Source organism: Panthera onca, chromosome A2 (assembly GCF_046562875.1).
Source record: "Panthera onca isolate mPanOnc1 chromosome A2, mPanOnc1 haplotype 2, whole genome shotgun sequence".
NCBI classification, from domain to species: Eukaryota; Metazoa; Chordata; class Mammalia; order Carnivora; family Felidae; genus Panthera; species Panthera onca.
The window spans coordinates 26,487,085-26,499,919 of NC_138340.1; the positions used below are offsets into that span (position 1 = coordinate 26,487,085).

The window sequence follows — 12,835 nt, forward strand, 5'->3', positions numbered from 1 at the left end:
AACTCATGACTGTAAGATCAAGAGTCACATGCTCTATCGACTGAGGCAGCCAGGTGCCCCGTCAGACATCTTATATTTGTTAACCCAGTCCTGTCAGCGACCCAGGAGGCTGGCACTATTGGAACCCTTGTTTAACAGACAAGAAACTCAGAGATGTTAAATAACTTGTCCAAGGTCACCCATCTGGCAAGTGGCAGACATGGATCCCCCACGTGCCAATTTGAAGTCTGACTTTGTAGCTTGGACTCTTAACCAGTCATGCTGTGCCACCTGTCAAGATATCCTTAACGGGGAGAGTGAGAGAGAGGAAGAAGGAACTTCCATCCCTTGAAATGAGCCAGGCCCTGGGCTAGGCACTTTGTGTCTGGTCTCTCACATTTTAGGACCTGCCGGGCATACGGTCAATGCTCAATGCGTGTTTCTCTCTTTCCTGCTCCTTCACTGAACTTCTTGGGCCAAAGGCAGGCATGTGAGCCCCTGTATCCCATTGGCCACTGTCTTTTCTCTGAGCTGTGAGTGGGGTAGGCCTGGATTCTTGTTCCTGGGGCCCTGTCTGCCAGATTGGTGCGGGCTGGGCTACCTGCTGTCAGGGAAGGAGAAGGAAGAAGGCCACAGGGCCTCAGCATGCTTGCAGAATGTTTCTAGCGACAGATGGGAAAACTTGAACGTGGGTGCTTTGCAAAACATCCTCTGCAGCCTCCACCAGCAAATGCTGCCAAGATAAATGTGCAGACTCTGGTCAGGCAGACGTGGGTTCACATCTCGCTTCCACCACCCGCTGATTGTGCGCCTTTGGGAGGTGGTTTTGCCTCTCTAAATTGTGGGATTCTTCACCTGTAAAATGGAGTAATGACAGTCCTGGGGGATTAAATGAGAGAATTTATATGAAGTACTTATCCTACTCCCTGGCACAGACACTGAGTATTCAAGAAGTGTAGATACCATTACCTTTGTCACAGATGTGGAAAATGTGGTCCAGCAAGTTGTCCAGGCTTGTGACAAGTAGGGATTGTCACAGCTGGGGCTTGAATATGGGTCTGGGCACAGGATTAACCTTTTTTTTTTTTTTTTTTTTTAATTTTTTTTAGTGTTTATTTTTGAAACAGAGAGACAGAGCATGTGTGGGGAAGGGCAGAGAGAGAGGGAGACACAGGATCTGAAGCAGGCTCCAGGCTCTGAGCTGTCAGCAGAGAGCCCGATGCGGGGCTTAAACCCACAGATCATGAGATCATCAGCTGAGCCAAAGTTGGACGCTTAACTGACTGAGCCACCCAGGTGCCCCAGGATTAACCTTCTTTACAGGGCAAGCCTGGGTCCATCCTGGGAGGGGGAGCCCTAGCTCGCTTGACTGTTGCTAGGCAGCCCAGGAGAGTTATCAGGGTCCTTCATTAGGAAATCCTGCTCATCTCTCTATGAGTCCTTTCTGAGAAGCAGGTGGGCACTCAGTGACCTTTCTGGGTAAATGCCCCCTAATCGTCAACTCAGATCATCATTTGACAGCTGAGATGAGGGCAAGTAGCCATTGGGAGGTACAGGCTTCTGTTCTTACAATGCCAGCAAAAGGGGCACTGTGAGGCAAGGTCCAGGTGGGAGCAGGGCAGCTGGGGGTTAATGGGTCTGGGGTCGGGTCAGGGACACTGAAATTGGCTACTCCTCAACCATTGGTCCGGTCCTGCAAGGGGGCAGGACTCCCATCACAATGGTAGGTTCTAGCATGTTGGTTGGCCACTGAGACCGGTTGGCTTTGGAGGTGGGGGCATGACATGTAGGCATTCCTCACCTCAGAACTCACATCAGTCTATGTTAGCCTGAGTCTGTTTTTATTTTATTTATTTTTGAGAGAGTGCAAGTTGGGGGGTGCACAGAGAGCGGGACAGAGGATCCAAAGTGGGCTCTGCTCTGATAGCAGAGAGCCCGATGTGGGGCTTGAACTCACGAACAGTGAGATCATAACCTGAGCTGAAGTCGGATGCTCAACCGACTGAACCACCCAGGGTCTGTTTTTATAGGTGGAGATCAGATCCCTCAAGTTCAGACAGAAAGTCTGAAAGTGAAGGTGAAAATAGGTCCTTGTATCTCATGGCAAAATGTCAGAATGGCATAGGGGCTCTTTCTAAGAGCAAAGTCTAGCTATATTGGAGAAAAGGCAGACTTTGCTGACAGACAGCTCTGTGGGAATCTCATCTTTCCCCAGGTATTGTTTTGTGACTTCTGGCAAGTCTTTTAATTTACCCTTTTAATTTACCTAAACCTTGGTTCGTTAGTCTGCAAAATAGAATGATACTGAATTGTCATGGGCGGTAACACTGCTGGCCTTCCATAAATGCAGATATCGTAACTGACACCCATTCACAACTTTTTTGTTCTAAGTTTATTTTTGAGAGAGAGAGAGAGAGAGCGTGTGTGTGGATGTGTGCATACCAGCAAGGAAGGGGCAGAGAGAGAGGGAGAGAGAGAGAATCCCAAGCAGGCTCTGCACTGTCAGCGCAGAGTTCGACATGGGGCTCAATCTCATGAACCGTGAGATCATGACCTGAGCCAAAGTCAAGAGTCGGACACTTAGCTGACTGAGCCACCCAGGCGTCCCAGCATTCACAATTTGGTTGGTACTGTACTGTAAAGGTACTGTAAAGGTAAGCACAGACAGGGTCCTGCCCTCATGGAGCTTAGAGTGAATATAATCTCAAGTGTGGTGAGGCTGCCCAGTGAAAACTCCTGGGTTCTTAGTGCTCCCCTGGAGTACATAATCAGGGAAGAATCAGGGAAGGAGAATCAGGGAAGGAGGGTCCCTTCACCTCCTGAGGTCTTCTGTCTGTCCCCCAGGTTCTGTATTTAGCACTGGTCTGCCACTGCAGAGGGCTCTTTCCAAACCCAGACTGGGACTTGTGATCTGGCGGGCGTGGGAGAGGGCGGCCTCCTGTGAGAATGGGTTTGCTGCTCTTGGCTCTCCATTTAGGGCAGGGTCTGATGTCAGAGCTACTGCAGCAGTGCTTTCCTTCTCCAGGGTCCCCAGGACTGGGTGATGGCCTGATCTCGGCCTTCAGGGATGATCTAACCCTCTGGAAGTCCAGTGGAAGTCCAGAAAGTCGTGTGTCCGGGCCACACAGCTCCAGTGTTGGTCTTGTAGGCACAAAGGCAAGTAAGGCCCAGGAGTACTGTCAAAAGCCCCAGAGGCCAAAGGAAAGCTTCTGGACTGAACTGACATCTCTGGGCCAGGGTCAAAACTGTGGAGGAAGGCGGCAGGCAGGTGATGGGGGGTGGGGTGCTGAACCTGGGAGGAGGCTGGATGTATCGCTGTGGGAGAAGGGGTTTCCCACTTATTCATTCATTCAACAAACCTTTATTGAGCACCTACTCTGTGCCCTATGCTCCATGCCCTATTTTTTAAAAAAATGTTTATTTATTCTGAGAGAGGGAACACGAGCATGAGCAGGAGAGGGAGAGAGAGAATCTCAAGCAGGCTGTGCACAGTCAGTGCAGAGCCTGATGCGGGGCTTGAACTTAGGAACCGTGAGATCATGACCTGAACTGAAATCAAGAGTCGGATGCTTAATCCACTGAGCCACCCAGGAGCCCCACCCCATACCCTATTTGGCCACGGCCTTTTCTCAAAGCCATAAGTGGGATGGGGCTGGATTCTTGTCTGTGGGGCCCGTTCTGCCAGATTGTCACAGGCCGGGCCACCTTCTGTCAGGGAGAGAGGAGGAAGGATGGCCATTTGGGATGCAGCAGTAAACAAGACAGAAAAAATCTGTGTCCTCATGGAGCTGACGTTATTGCTAGGAGAGACACATAAGCTAAACAAGTAAAATATGTGTTTGATGGTGACAAATGGTGAGGAGGAAAACTCAGGCAGGGAAGGAAGGGATAGGAGGGGTGTAGGAGATGTTGAAATTCAAATGGGTTGACCAAGGAGGACCTCATTTAGAAAGAGCATTAAAAAAAAAAAAAAAAAAAAAAAAGACCTGAAGACAGGGAGAAGACTGTATGACTCTCTGAGGAAAGAACACTCCTGGCTGGGGAACAGGAGGTGAAAAGGCACTGTGGTGGGGTGTGTGTGGTGGGTATGAGGAGGCCAGGCAGGCCGGGGCAACATGAGTGAGGTGGAGGGCAGAGGGAAGTAGGTCAGAGGTCACAAGGAGCTGGACAGGCAGGGCCTTCTAGATGGCAGGAGGAACTCTACTGAGGGCCAAGGGAGGGCTCTGTGCAGAGGTGTGGTAAGACCTGCCTTAGATTTTAGCAGGATCATTTTGGCTGCTCTCTCGAGACTAGGCTGTAGGGGAAGGGCAGAAGCAGGGAGACCAGTAAGGAGGAGGCCACTGCAGTAATCCAAACGTTTTGTTTCCCACCGTGCTCCTGGCACACAGCATACTTCCTGGCACAGAGCAGGCACTCAGCAAATCCTTACTGAATGATGTGTGAATTAATGATGCCCAAATGGTGCGTGGGCTATGTGGAGAAGATATAGAAAAACAGATCTCAGGCATTGATTGCTGCTGGAGATCCTAATCTAATTGGTTTCTAATGGGAAAGAGGAATCTGGATTTTCAGTACAGTCTGTTGGTAATGCTGGGCATCAGGGCTGGCCTTCTGTGTCAGGAATATTCTAGCTGCAAGTAACAGAGACTGACCAACAATGGCTCAAACCAAGAGTTTTCTTTTTATTTACAGTTATATTCTGGAGGAGGATGGCTGCTGGCATCGGCTTGGTCAAATGATAGGGTCAGTGTCTCTGACATTGTCTTGGCTTTTCTCTCATTGTAGCAAGATGGCTGTTGTGGCTCCAGGCATCACATCCTCAATCAAGGCAGGAAGAATGGAGGGGCGGGGAGGTGTTACCCATGTCTGCCTCTTTTATCAGAGAAACATAAGCTTTCCCAGAAGCTCCTGTAGACTTCCTCTTAAATTTCACTGGCGCACCTGGTCACATGTCACCCCCCAGCTGCAAAGGAGGCTGGAACAGTGGGAATTGGGATTTACAACCTCTACAGTGGGAGGAAGCTAGGGAGAAGGGGTTGGGACTGACCACTGGGGAGTGGACGAGGGTGTCTGCCATGGCTCCGCCGGATGACGTGGTGCTCGAGGTCCTTCTACTTCCGGGACTTTGTCTCCATGCAGCACCTCTGGGGACCAGTGAGTGGTCTCTCAGTAGACCACTGAGAGAATCCAAGCATTATCCCCAGAGGGGCCTACTCCATCCTAGATGCTCTGTCTTTTCTTCATATGTCTGAACGGCACATAGACCACTGGTGGAGACTTCTTTGGGGAAAATGGTGGTCTTTATTTGGGGGTTTTGCTTTAGCATAGCTCTCACCTGGCAGGCATCTAAAATAGCATCACCATGTTCTCACTAAGACACTCACATTCAAGACCATTTTAGAGCCCAGCTTACACACACGCAGACAGCATGTCTGTATTTACACTGGCCCTGGCACCCCACCCAGGAAGAAGGCTGCATCTTTGGTCATCCTTAAACTACTCAGGTAGGAGTAAGACCAGGATGACCCCTTTCCCCCCAAATGTCCCACTTTTGGTCCAAGAATGAAATAGCATTCCTGTGGCAGCTTTTTCTGGCAGTTTTGTGGGGGGGGGGAGGTGAAAGGAAATGCTTTTTTAGCACTGCCCTAGCACCTTAAATGATGGGTCTGCAAAGCCAGAGGCAGGGAAAAGCAGGGCTGGTTTATTCTATAAATCTTTCAGAATGGGATAGAGGCAAAAGGTTAAAACATTTGGTCTCGTGTGGGGAGGGATTTTTAGGAAGAACGGGTGAGTTCACTGAGGGCGGTTTGGGTGGTAGAGACCACGTAGAGAGTGGGTGCAGAGGCTGGAAATGGGGACTCAAAGGAGCCAGTCTGTAAGGGTAGCAGTGGGGTCTTCAAACCACGGTTTGTATTTCCAGAAGCCCACTGGAAATCACTGTATATTTGCTCTCCATAGGCTTCAGGAAAAGGTAAAACAGAAACAATCTTTTTTTTTTTTTTTTGGCCAGAATTACATCAAAACAATGTGGTAAGAAAATGCAGATTGGCAATTATATACATCTCCAGTGACGACAGTTATACCGACACAATTTGCTAGGCAAATGTCTTCCCAGGCCTGGGGTCCCTGGAATGGGGTGGGCAATAAGGAGCCCTTGGGGCTCCACAGTCAGGGTAGGGAACCCCCAGGGCAAAGGTTCATGGCAATTGGGGGGGCAGAGGTGGCTTCAGGGATGATGTTTCCAGTATTTACCAGCCCCTGGCTGCTCGAGCCTGCAGCCTAGGGGTCAGACCAGCAGCCTCGGAGCTTGTGAGACATGCAGAGTCCCAGCCCCCACCCCAGATCTACTGAGTCGGAAGCCGTATTGTAACAAGATCCCCAGTGATTTGTAGGCACAATAAAGTTTGAGAAGCACTGTTCTAGACTTCTGGGAGCAGGAAGGCTGCAGCCCTGGTTAGATGTGGTTACAAGGCCCAGGCAGGGAGGCTGCGGAGAGGAGAAAACAAAAGCATGGGTGTGGGGGAAGCTGGCAGACTCTAAGAAGCCGTCCTGGTTAGTACTCTTGCAACCTGGCATCACATGACCCCCAAGGCCACCTTGTGGGTTACCCTGCCCTTCATCACCGAGGACAGCTACCCTTGAACCATATTCCCCTCAGCTGGCTTTCAAGGCAGGTGTTCTGAGATGCTCTACTTAGCTGCCCCACACCTGGCTAGGACGTTTTCTGAGACCTGGGAGCTGGGCTGCCCAGAGAAGCAGGGCTCCATGGGGCCTGGGCAAAATGGAGGGATGGTCAGGCCAAAGAGGTGCCTGTCTCTCCTTATTCAATTCTGCCAGAAAGATCTCCCTAGAGCTCAGAAGCCCCTTCAAGGAGAAGTGCCTTGGGAAAGTTTCCCCCGCAGTAGCTTCCTCTTGGAGCAGAAGCAGTGAGTGCTGAGAAGGAAAAGCCTGGGTCCCAGCTTTTGGTGGGCGGGAAGGAGGGCCCAGGCTCTCTGGGGCATTTTTACAAGAGCAAGCATGAACATCGCAGAAGTCCCCAGGCTTGGGGCCAGGAATGCTAGATACAGAAGGGCTGGAGGAGGGTGTGGGGGCCAGGGGTGGGCGGCGCGGGCTGGAGTTTCAACAGCCTGCTCTACAGCGCTCTCTCTTCACTGGGCAGCGTGGCGATTCTCCGCAGGTTTTCCCTGACTTTGATAAATTCGGGGGCGTGTTCCTCTTCCTTTTCCGGTGGTTTTTCCAGCTGAAGGAGAGAAGAAGCAGACGTGTGAAGTGAGTGGGGCTAGGGGAATTTCTGTTCCCCAAAACCAGTGTTTGGGCCAAGGATCCTCTCTGGGGAAACAGAACCCGGGGATCAGTCTTGCCACCAGCCTAGTAGCTGGAGCGACAGAGCCTGAGACTGCATTCTCCCTGTGAAGCCCAGTGCAAACTGTTTGCCTCACCTGGGCCTCAGGATGCTCATCTCTAAAATGGGAATGCTACCTGGCTCACAGGCCGGTATGAGAGTGAAATCAGGATCCGGCATGCACTAGATTGGGCTGATCAAGAAACTGAGGTTCAGAGAAGGGAAGCCACTGGCTCAAAGCCACACAGCAAAGTGCATGGCAGAGTGAGGACTCAGGCCAGCGGTGGACTGCTGGTTTAGTCCTCATTTTGTTTCATCTCCTCCCTCTCGCCAGCGGTGGCCACATGCAGACGTCCTCCCTGGGCCAGGAGACAGTCTTGTAGGAGGCTTGGGCCAGGGCTGGGTGCTCCCCACCCACCTGGTTCAGCCTCTGCTGCCGTCTCAGCAACTCCTGCTCAAAGGGGCACTGCAGCCGCTTGGCTTCTAGCTCTTCCTTCTTCTTCTTGATGAGCTGGTTCCGCCTGCGGTGCTCCAGGACTCGCTGCAGCTCCGGCTTGCTGTCCACGCCCAGGCCCCTGGTGCAGAGCAGGGGACCTGTCAGGAGACCTCAACTCCACACGCCCCCTGCCCCCAACCAGTCTCAGGGTTGCACCCGCTAATGACACCAACCTATACCCTCCTGGCAGCCTGGGAGGTGGAACCATTCCTGGCCCATTATACAGAGATGGGAAATGAGGCTCCTAGAACTTAAGACACCTGTCCAAGTCACAGCCACAAAGGGGCTGAGCGATGAGCCCACAAAGGGGCACCCAGGCCTGTCTGCAGAGACCAAGTTTTATATTATTTCTGGTTATGTTCTCAGGATAAGTGTTCTAGAGGTGGAATTGCTGGGTCAGACCCTTTTAAAAGATTTTTAAATCTTTTCCATCTGCCCGTTAGGAAAGGTTATTCAATTTGTACTCTGTCATCAGTGTCCGAGAGCATCTATCTCTCCCCACCATCACTATCCAGTCTTTTTGTATTTGAGAATCTGGTAGGCAAGAAATAATATCTGGTTTTCATTTGTGTGTCTCTGATTATTAGTTCTTTTGTGAACTAACTATACCTATATTTTGTTCATTTTACCCTTATGGATTTATAAGTAATATGTACATATTAATTTTTTATCTGTATTTATATTGCAGGTGTTTCCTTGATCTGTCTTTAGGCTTTTAAAAAATTGTGGTGGTGTTTGTTGACATTAAAAGGGATGACTCTAAGAAAAACATCTGGAGAAAATGCACAAGATATACTAAGGAGGAAAAAAAGAATCCACGGAGGATACACACAGCTGTAAATAGAATGAAAATCATAGCCCTAGCCAATCCCATAACAGGCCAGTAGAGGGAGCTGCAGAGACGCCGCTGCCTTCCTCCTGGTGCTAGTGAGCTGGGAGGTATTTCCCAGGCCGCCTCCGCGTTCCCTCAGTTACTGAGTCCTGGCCCTGCCACCTCGAGCCTGTCTGTTTCATTGCATCCCTGGCCTCCCTGCTCCACTCATGCCCCCTCTGTGGTTGTGACACCCCTGCTTGAGACCCTTTCCAGGTCAACACATCTCCTCTGACCAACCTCAAAATCTATGCTCCAAACACCCTGAGCTACTTGTGTTTCCTGTCTATTTGCACATGCCCTTCCCTTTCCTAGGAACAGACTTCCTTCCACTAGCAGATTCCCGCCTCCTAGTCTGGCTGACTCCTGCCCACCCTTCAGGCTTTAGCTGAGGCATCCTCTCCTCTCTGGGGCCACCCTGGACCTCTCCTAGTTGCCTCCTCTGAGGTTCCGGGCCCATTTATGCCCCCCTCATACCACCTGGTTATGCATAAGGGCAGGACTGGGCTCTGGATGCAGTGTCTGGCACATAGTAGGTGCTCAGTAAATATAGGTGGAGGGCAGGCATGAAGTGGGTAGCTGGGAGGGAAAGCAGGGCTTTTGGGGATTACTGGGGACTAGAACTTCACGGTTTCTGCAGTGACTGTGGGGTACCCTCTGCCCTCCTCAGCCTCCAGGAGACCCAGCACTACCATTAGCCATGCCTTCCACAAGGGGCACATCCTCAAGCCGCAGCACGCCCACTGGGCTGAGGCAGCCGAGCTCCGTTCCTACCTTCTGTGGTTCATGAGCAGCTCTCGGTGCAGCTCCTGGTGGCTCCGGGATGCCTTCACAGGGTTCAGCAGCTTCTTGGGCTTGATGAGCTCTGGGTTCCACTCTCTATACTCGGGCCGGGCCATCAGGCCCCCGATGTCTGCCCGCTCCCTCTGGATCTCCGAGTACATTGACGCTGTAGAGACAGGCAAGGGGGCTGGTCAGAAGGGGGTCCCCAGTCTCACGCATCCCCGTGGGGCACAGTTGGAGGGCAAAGGTTTCCATGCTAGATGGACTTCAGTCATCTGCTGCTATACCGTCACGGGCAGACTACCTGACCTTCTGAGCCTTGGTGTCCTCATTTTCAAGATGGAAATAATTGAACCTAGGCACAGGGTTGTTGGAAGGATTGGAGGTGATGTTTGCAAAGCGGGCTGTAGGGGTAAAATGATACTGGGTTACAAAATACAGGTTGACACATGCATATGTTTTTAGCCTGACTTTGGAGAAAACAATATCCTATAAAAAGAATTAGGAGTTTCTGTTTTTCAGGGAGCTTTTATCAGAAAAAGAAAAAATATTTAAAAAGAGCAGTATATATTTGTTAAATTTCGATAAAGGGTAGTGATCAAAAGAACACATCGCCCCTTATTGTCCAGTTTCCCTATTCCTACTTCCAAATTCTCTGTGGAAGTGTCCATCTGTGCACGTTCTCCAGATCAAAGAGGAGAGTATGAAATCCCAGGATGGCTGTGTCTCTAATTACAAAGTGATGGTTGTCACCTTCAATGCAGGTATCTGGTTTCTTGATGGCCTTACTTCTACCACAGCAGCTTAAAATTTGTCAGTTTACCTGAAATTCAGGCAGAGGGGCTCCCTCCTCTACAAGCTGGCTCTGTATCCTTGAAATGCCCAAAACCAAGCAAGCATGTGTGCATGTGTGTGCGTGTGTGTGCATGTGAGGGGGGGCGGGGACAGAGACAGAGACAGAGAGACAGAGAAATACTTCATAAGGAAAAGTCTCAACAGGGGGCACCTGGGTGGCTCAGTTGGTTAAGCGACCAACTCTTGGTTTCAGCTCAGGTCATTCATTACCTCACAGTTCATGAGTTTGAGCCTCTCATCGGGCTCTGTGCTGTTAGCACAGATCCCGCTTGGGATTCTCTCTCTCTTTCTCTCTCTGCCCCTCCCCGGCTTGTTATCCCCTCCACCACCAAATAAATAAACTTTAAAAAGCTTAAAAAAATGTCTCAATGGGATGACACATCCTGGCATGGACATCAGCTTCTTGTAGTAATTAAAGTGAGAATTGAGGCATTGGCTCTGCTCCCTTCATGAATCCTGCTTTCCTGAGGTTGGGCCTCTACTATATGCCAAGCCCTAGTAGTGTCTGGTCTGGTACGTACTAGGTACTCAGTAAATATGTTGGTAATTGACAATTAAACTTTTGAGATTGTACAGATGAGGAAACTGAGTCTCAGAGACGTTGGTCCTGGGGACCCAGTGCCTTAAGTCATGTGGTTTTCATGTGGCAATTAAGGGGAGTGTGTTCCCTCTTCACGCACAAGGCTCAGTCCCCTCTCTTGAGGACCACCATGTTGCTTAGGGATAGACCCTCAGTTCTCTCTCACTGTCCCTCCCACTGGGAAGTGGATGAAAGCCATTCTCTGGTGAGTGGGGTTTTATGGACAAACAGGAGTTCTCCAAGTGAATTAGATAGCGATGGTGGTTTGTGCATATTACCTACCTGGAAGTAGGTAATAGCTCAGTGGGGTTGGAAAATACAGGAGGAGGGGGTTTTATAGGGTGCAAATTGCAAGGCGACATGTCTGGGAACATAGGCATCAAAGGGGAAATTATGTTTTGCGAATGGTGGCTCGCCAGACACATGTTTGGCATTTCTATTATTACCCATTTCAGGGTGCTATTCAGAGGATTAAGTGAGACCACGTTTGTTAAGGTGCCGTGTAAACTGGAAAAAGTGTTAATTGTTACAAGATATTTTGGAAGTAGCCAGATGAAGTGTCAGAGCATAAAAACATATCTGCTAATTTTTTTTCTTGGATTCACATTCTCAGAACTGTTTCTAAAATGAGAATGCTAATTAATTCCCCTTCTTCTCTTTTTTTCATAAGGCTGTTTGTTTTCAGGTTATATCCTTCCCAACTCTTTGGTTTTTGAAAGTTGTGGTAGTATTGAAAGTTAGTTAAAAATAGATACTTGACAAAATAAACAGTTGGCTGTATTAACTCCCTCATCTTTTAAAAATGTGGATGTTTTCCTTTTTTTTTTTTTAAGTAAACTCTGTGCCCAATGTGGGGCTTGAGCTCACGACCCCAAGATCAAGAATCATATGCTGTACAGACTGAGCCAGCCAGACACCCCTAAAAGATGTGGATATTTTCTCAGTCTGTGAGTTTCAGTTGTCTGGGAGCTGATGCTTTAGAACACCTTGCTCCAGATTGCAATTTGAGGAATTTTTTCCCCTTCTGCTGCCACTCCTGTTCCCAAGTCCCACCAATCCTTTATCTGAGCGGTTTTCAGCTTTACTCTTTACTTCCTGTGTCCTCAGCTCTCAGCCTATACAGTAGGCTGTTATCACACCACACTGCTGTAGGTCCTTGACTATTCATCCTGCCTCTGTCCCTTTGTGTGCCAAGCCTTCCAGAACTCCACAATTTTCATCAGTCACACCATCTCTAAAATAACGAACTCTATTGTCTGTTACCAAAGCCATAAAGCAGGAAACAAATAAGTTGTATAACTTTAGGAAAGGAGAGGGCAAATTAATTTGCTTAAGATATCACTATTGACCCGGAATTCCCAAGTGGATTAACAGAAAAGCATTTGGAACCAATGAGAGCATTCAATAATGTGGCCAGATACAAAGTAAGTACACAAAACCAAGAGCTCCTGCATAACAGGAATGACCAGGGAGAAAGGACACAATAAAAGCATTCATTTATTCTACAATATATTTTGAGTTCCTACAATTTTCCAGGTATGGTGATAGACACTGGACACACAGAGGTGAACTAAGCAAACACCAGTTCCTGCTTTCCCAGAGTGGACATTCTATTAGGGAGGCACACAGTAAACACATACACAAACCAGTAAAAATAAATGATTGCAAATTGCCAGGAGCTCACTGAAGGAACCAGGGGGCCTGGATAGAGACTAACAGGAAAACCCATCTTCAGTCAGGTGCACAGGGAGGGTCTCTCTGAGGAGGTGACATTTAAGATCTGAGGGTTGAGAAGAAGGAGGGGGGCTGTTTGGGGCAGAGGGAACAGCATGTGTGACTCATGTACCTTGAACAAGCTTGGTCTGTTCGGGGAACAAAAAAGCATAGTGTGTATGGAGTGGTGTGAGTGAGCGACAGGGAGAGTGTTTG

General features: G+C 49.4%; 1 protein-coding gene and 1 long non-coding RNA gene across 4 annotated transcripts in view; one reads left to right on the forward strand and one right to left on the reverse strand.

Annotated features, from left to right (window-relative positions):
- The window catches only part of LOC144615699 (uncharacterized), a 110,898-nt gene that overhangs the window by 32,724 nt on the left and 65,339 nt on the right, over positions 1-12,835 (forward strand). The gene's annotated exons all lie outside the window — the stretch shown is intronic.
- Positions 4,642-12,835, reverse strand: part of FAM107A (family with sequence similarity 107 member A) — a 54,164-nt gene continuing 45,970 nt past the window's right edge. For all 3 annotated transcript variants that reach the window (XM_060631430.3, XM_060631428.3, XM_060631429.3), the window contains 3 exons: positions 9,463-9,637; positions 7,740-7,896; positions 4,642-7,219 (listed from right to left, as the gene is read on the reverse strand). In XM_060631430.3, the coding sequence (XP_060487413.1) occupies positions 7,112-7,219; positions 7,740-7,896; positions 9,463-9,637 (440 nt within the window). In that variant the 3' untranslated portion in view covers positions 4,642-7,111. The remainder of the gene's footprint in view (positions 7,220-7,739; positions 7,897-9,462; positions 9,638-12,835) is intronic.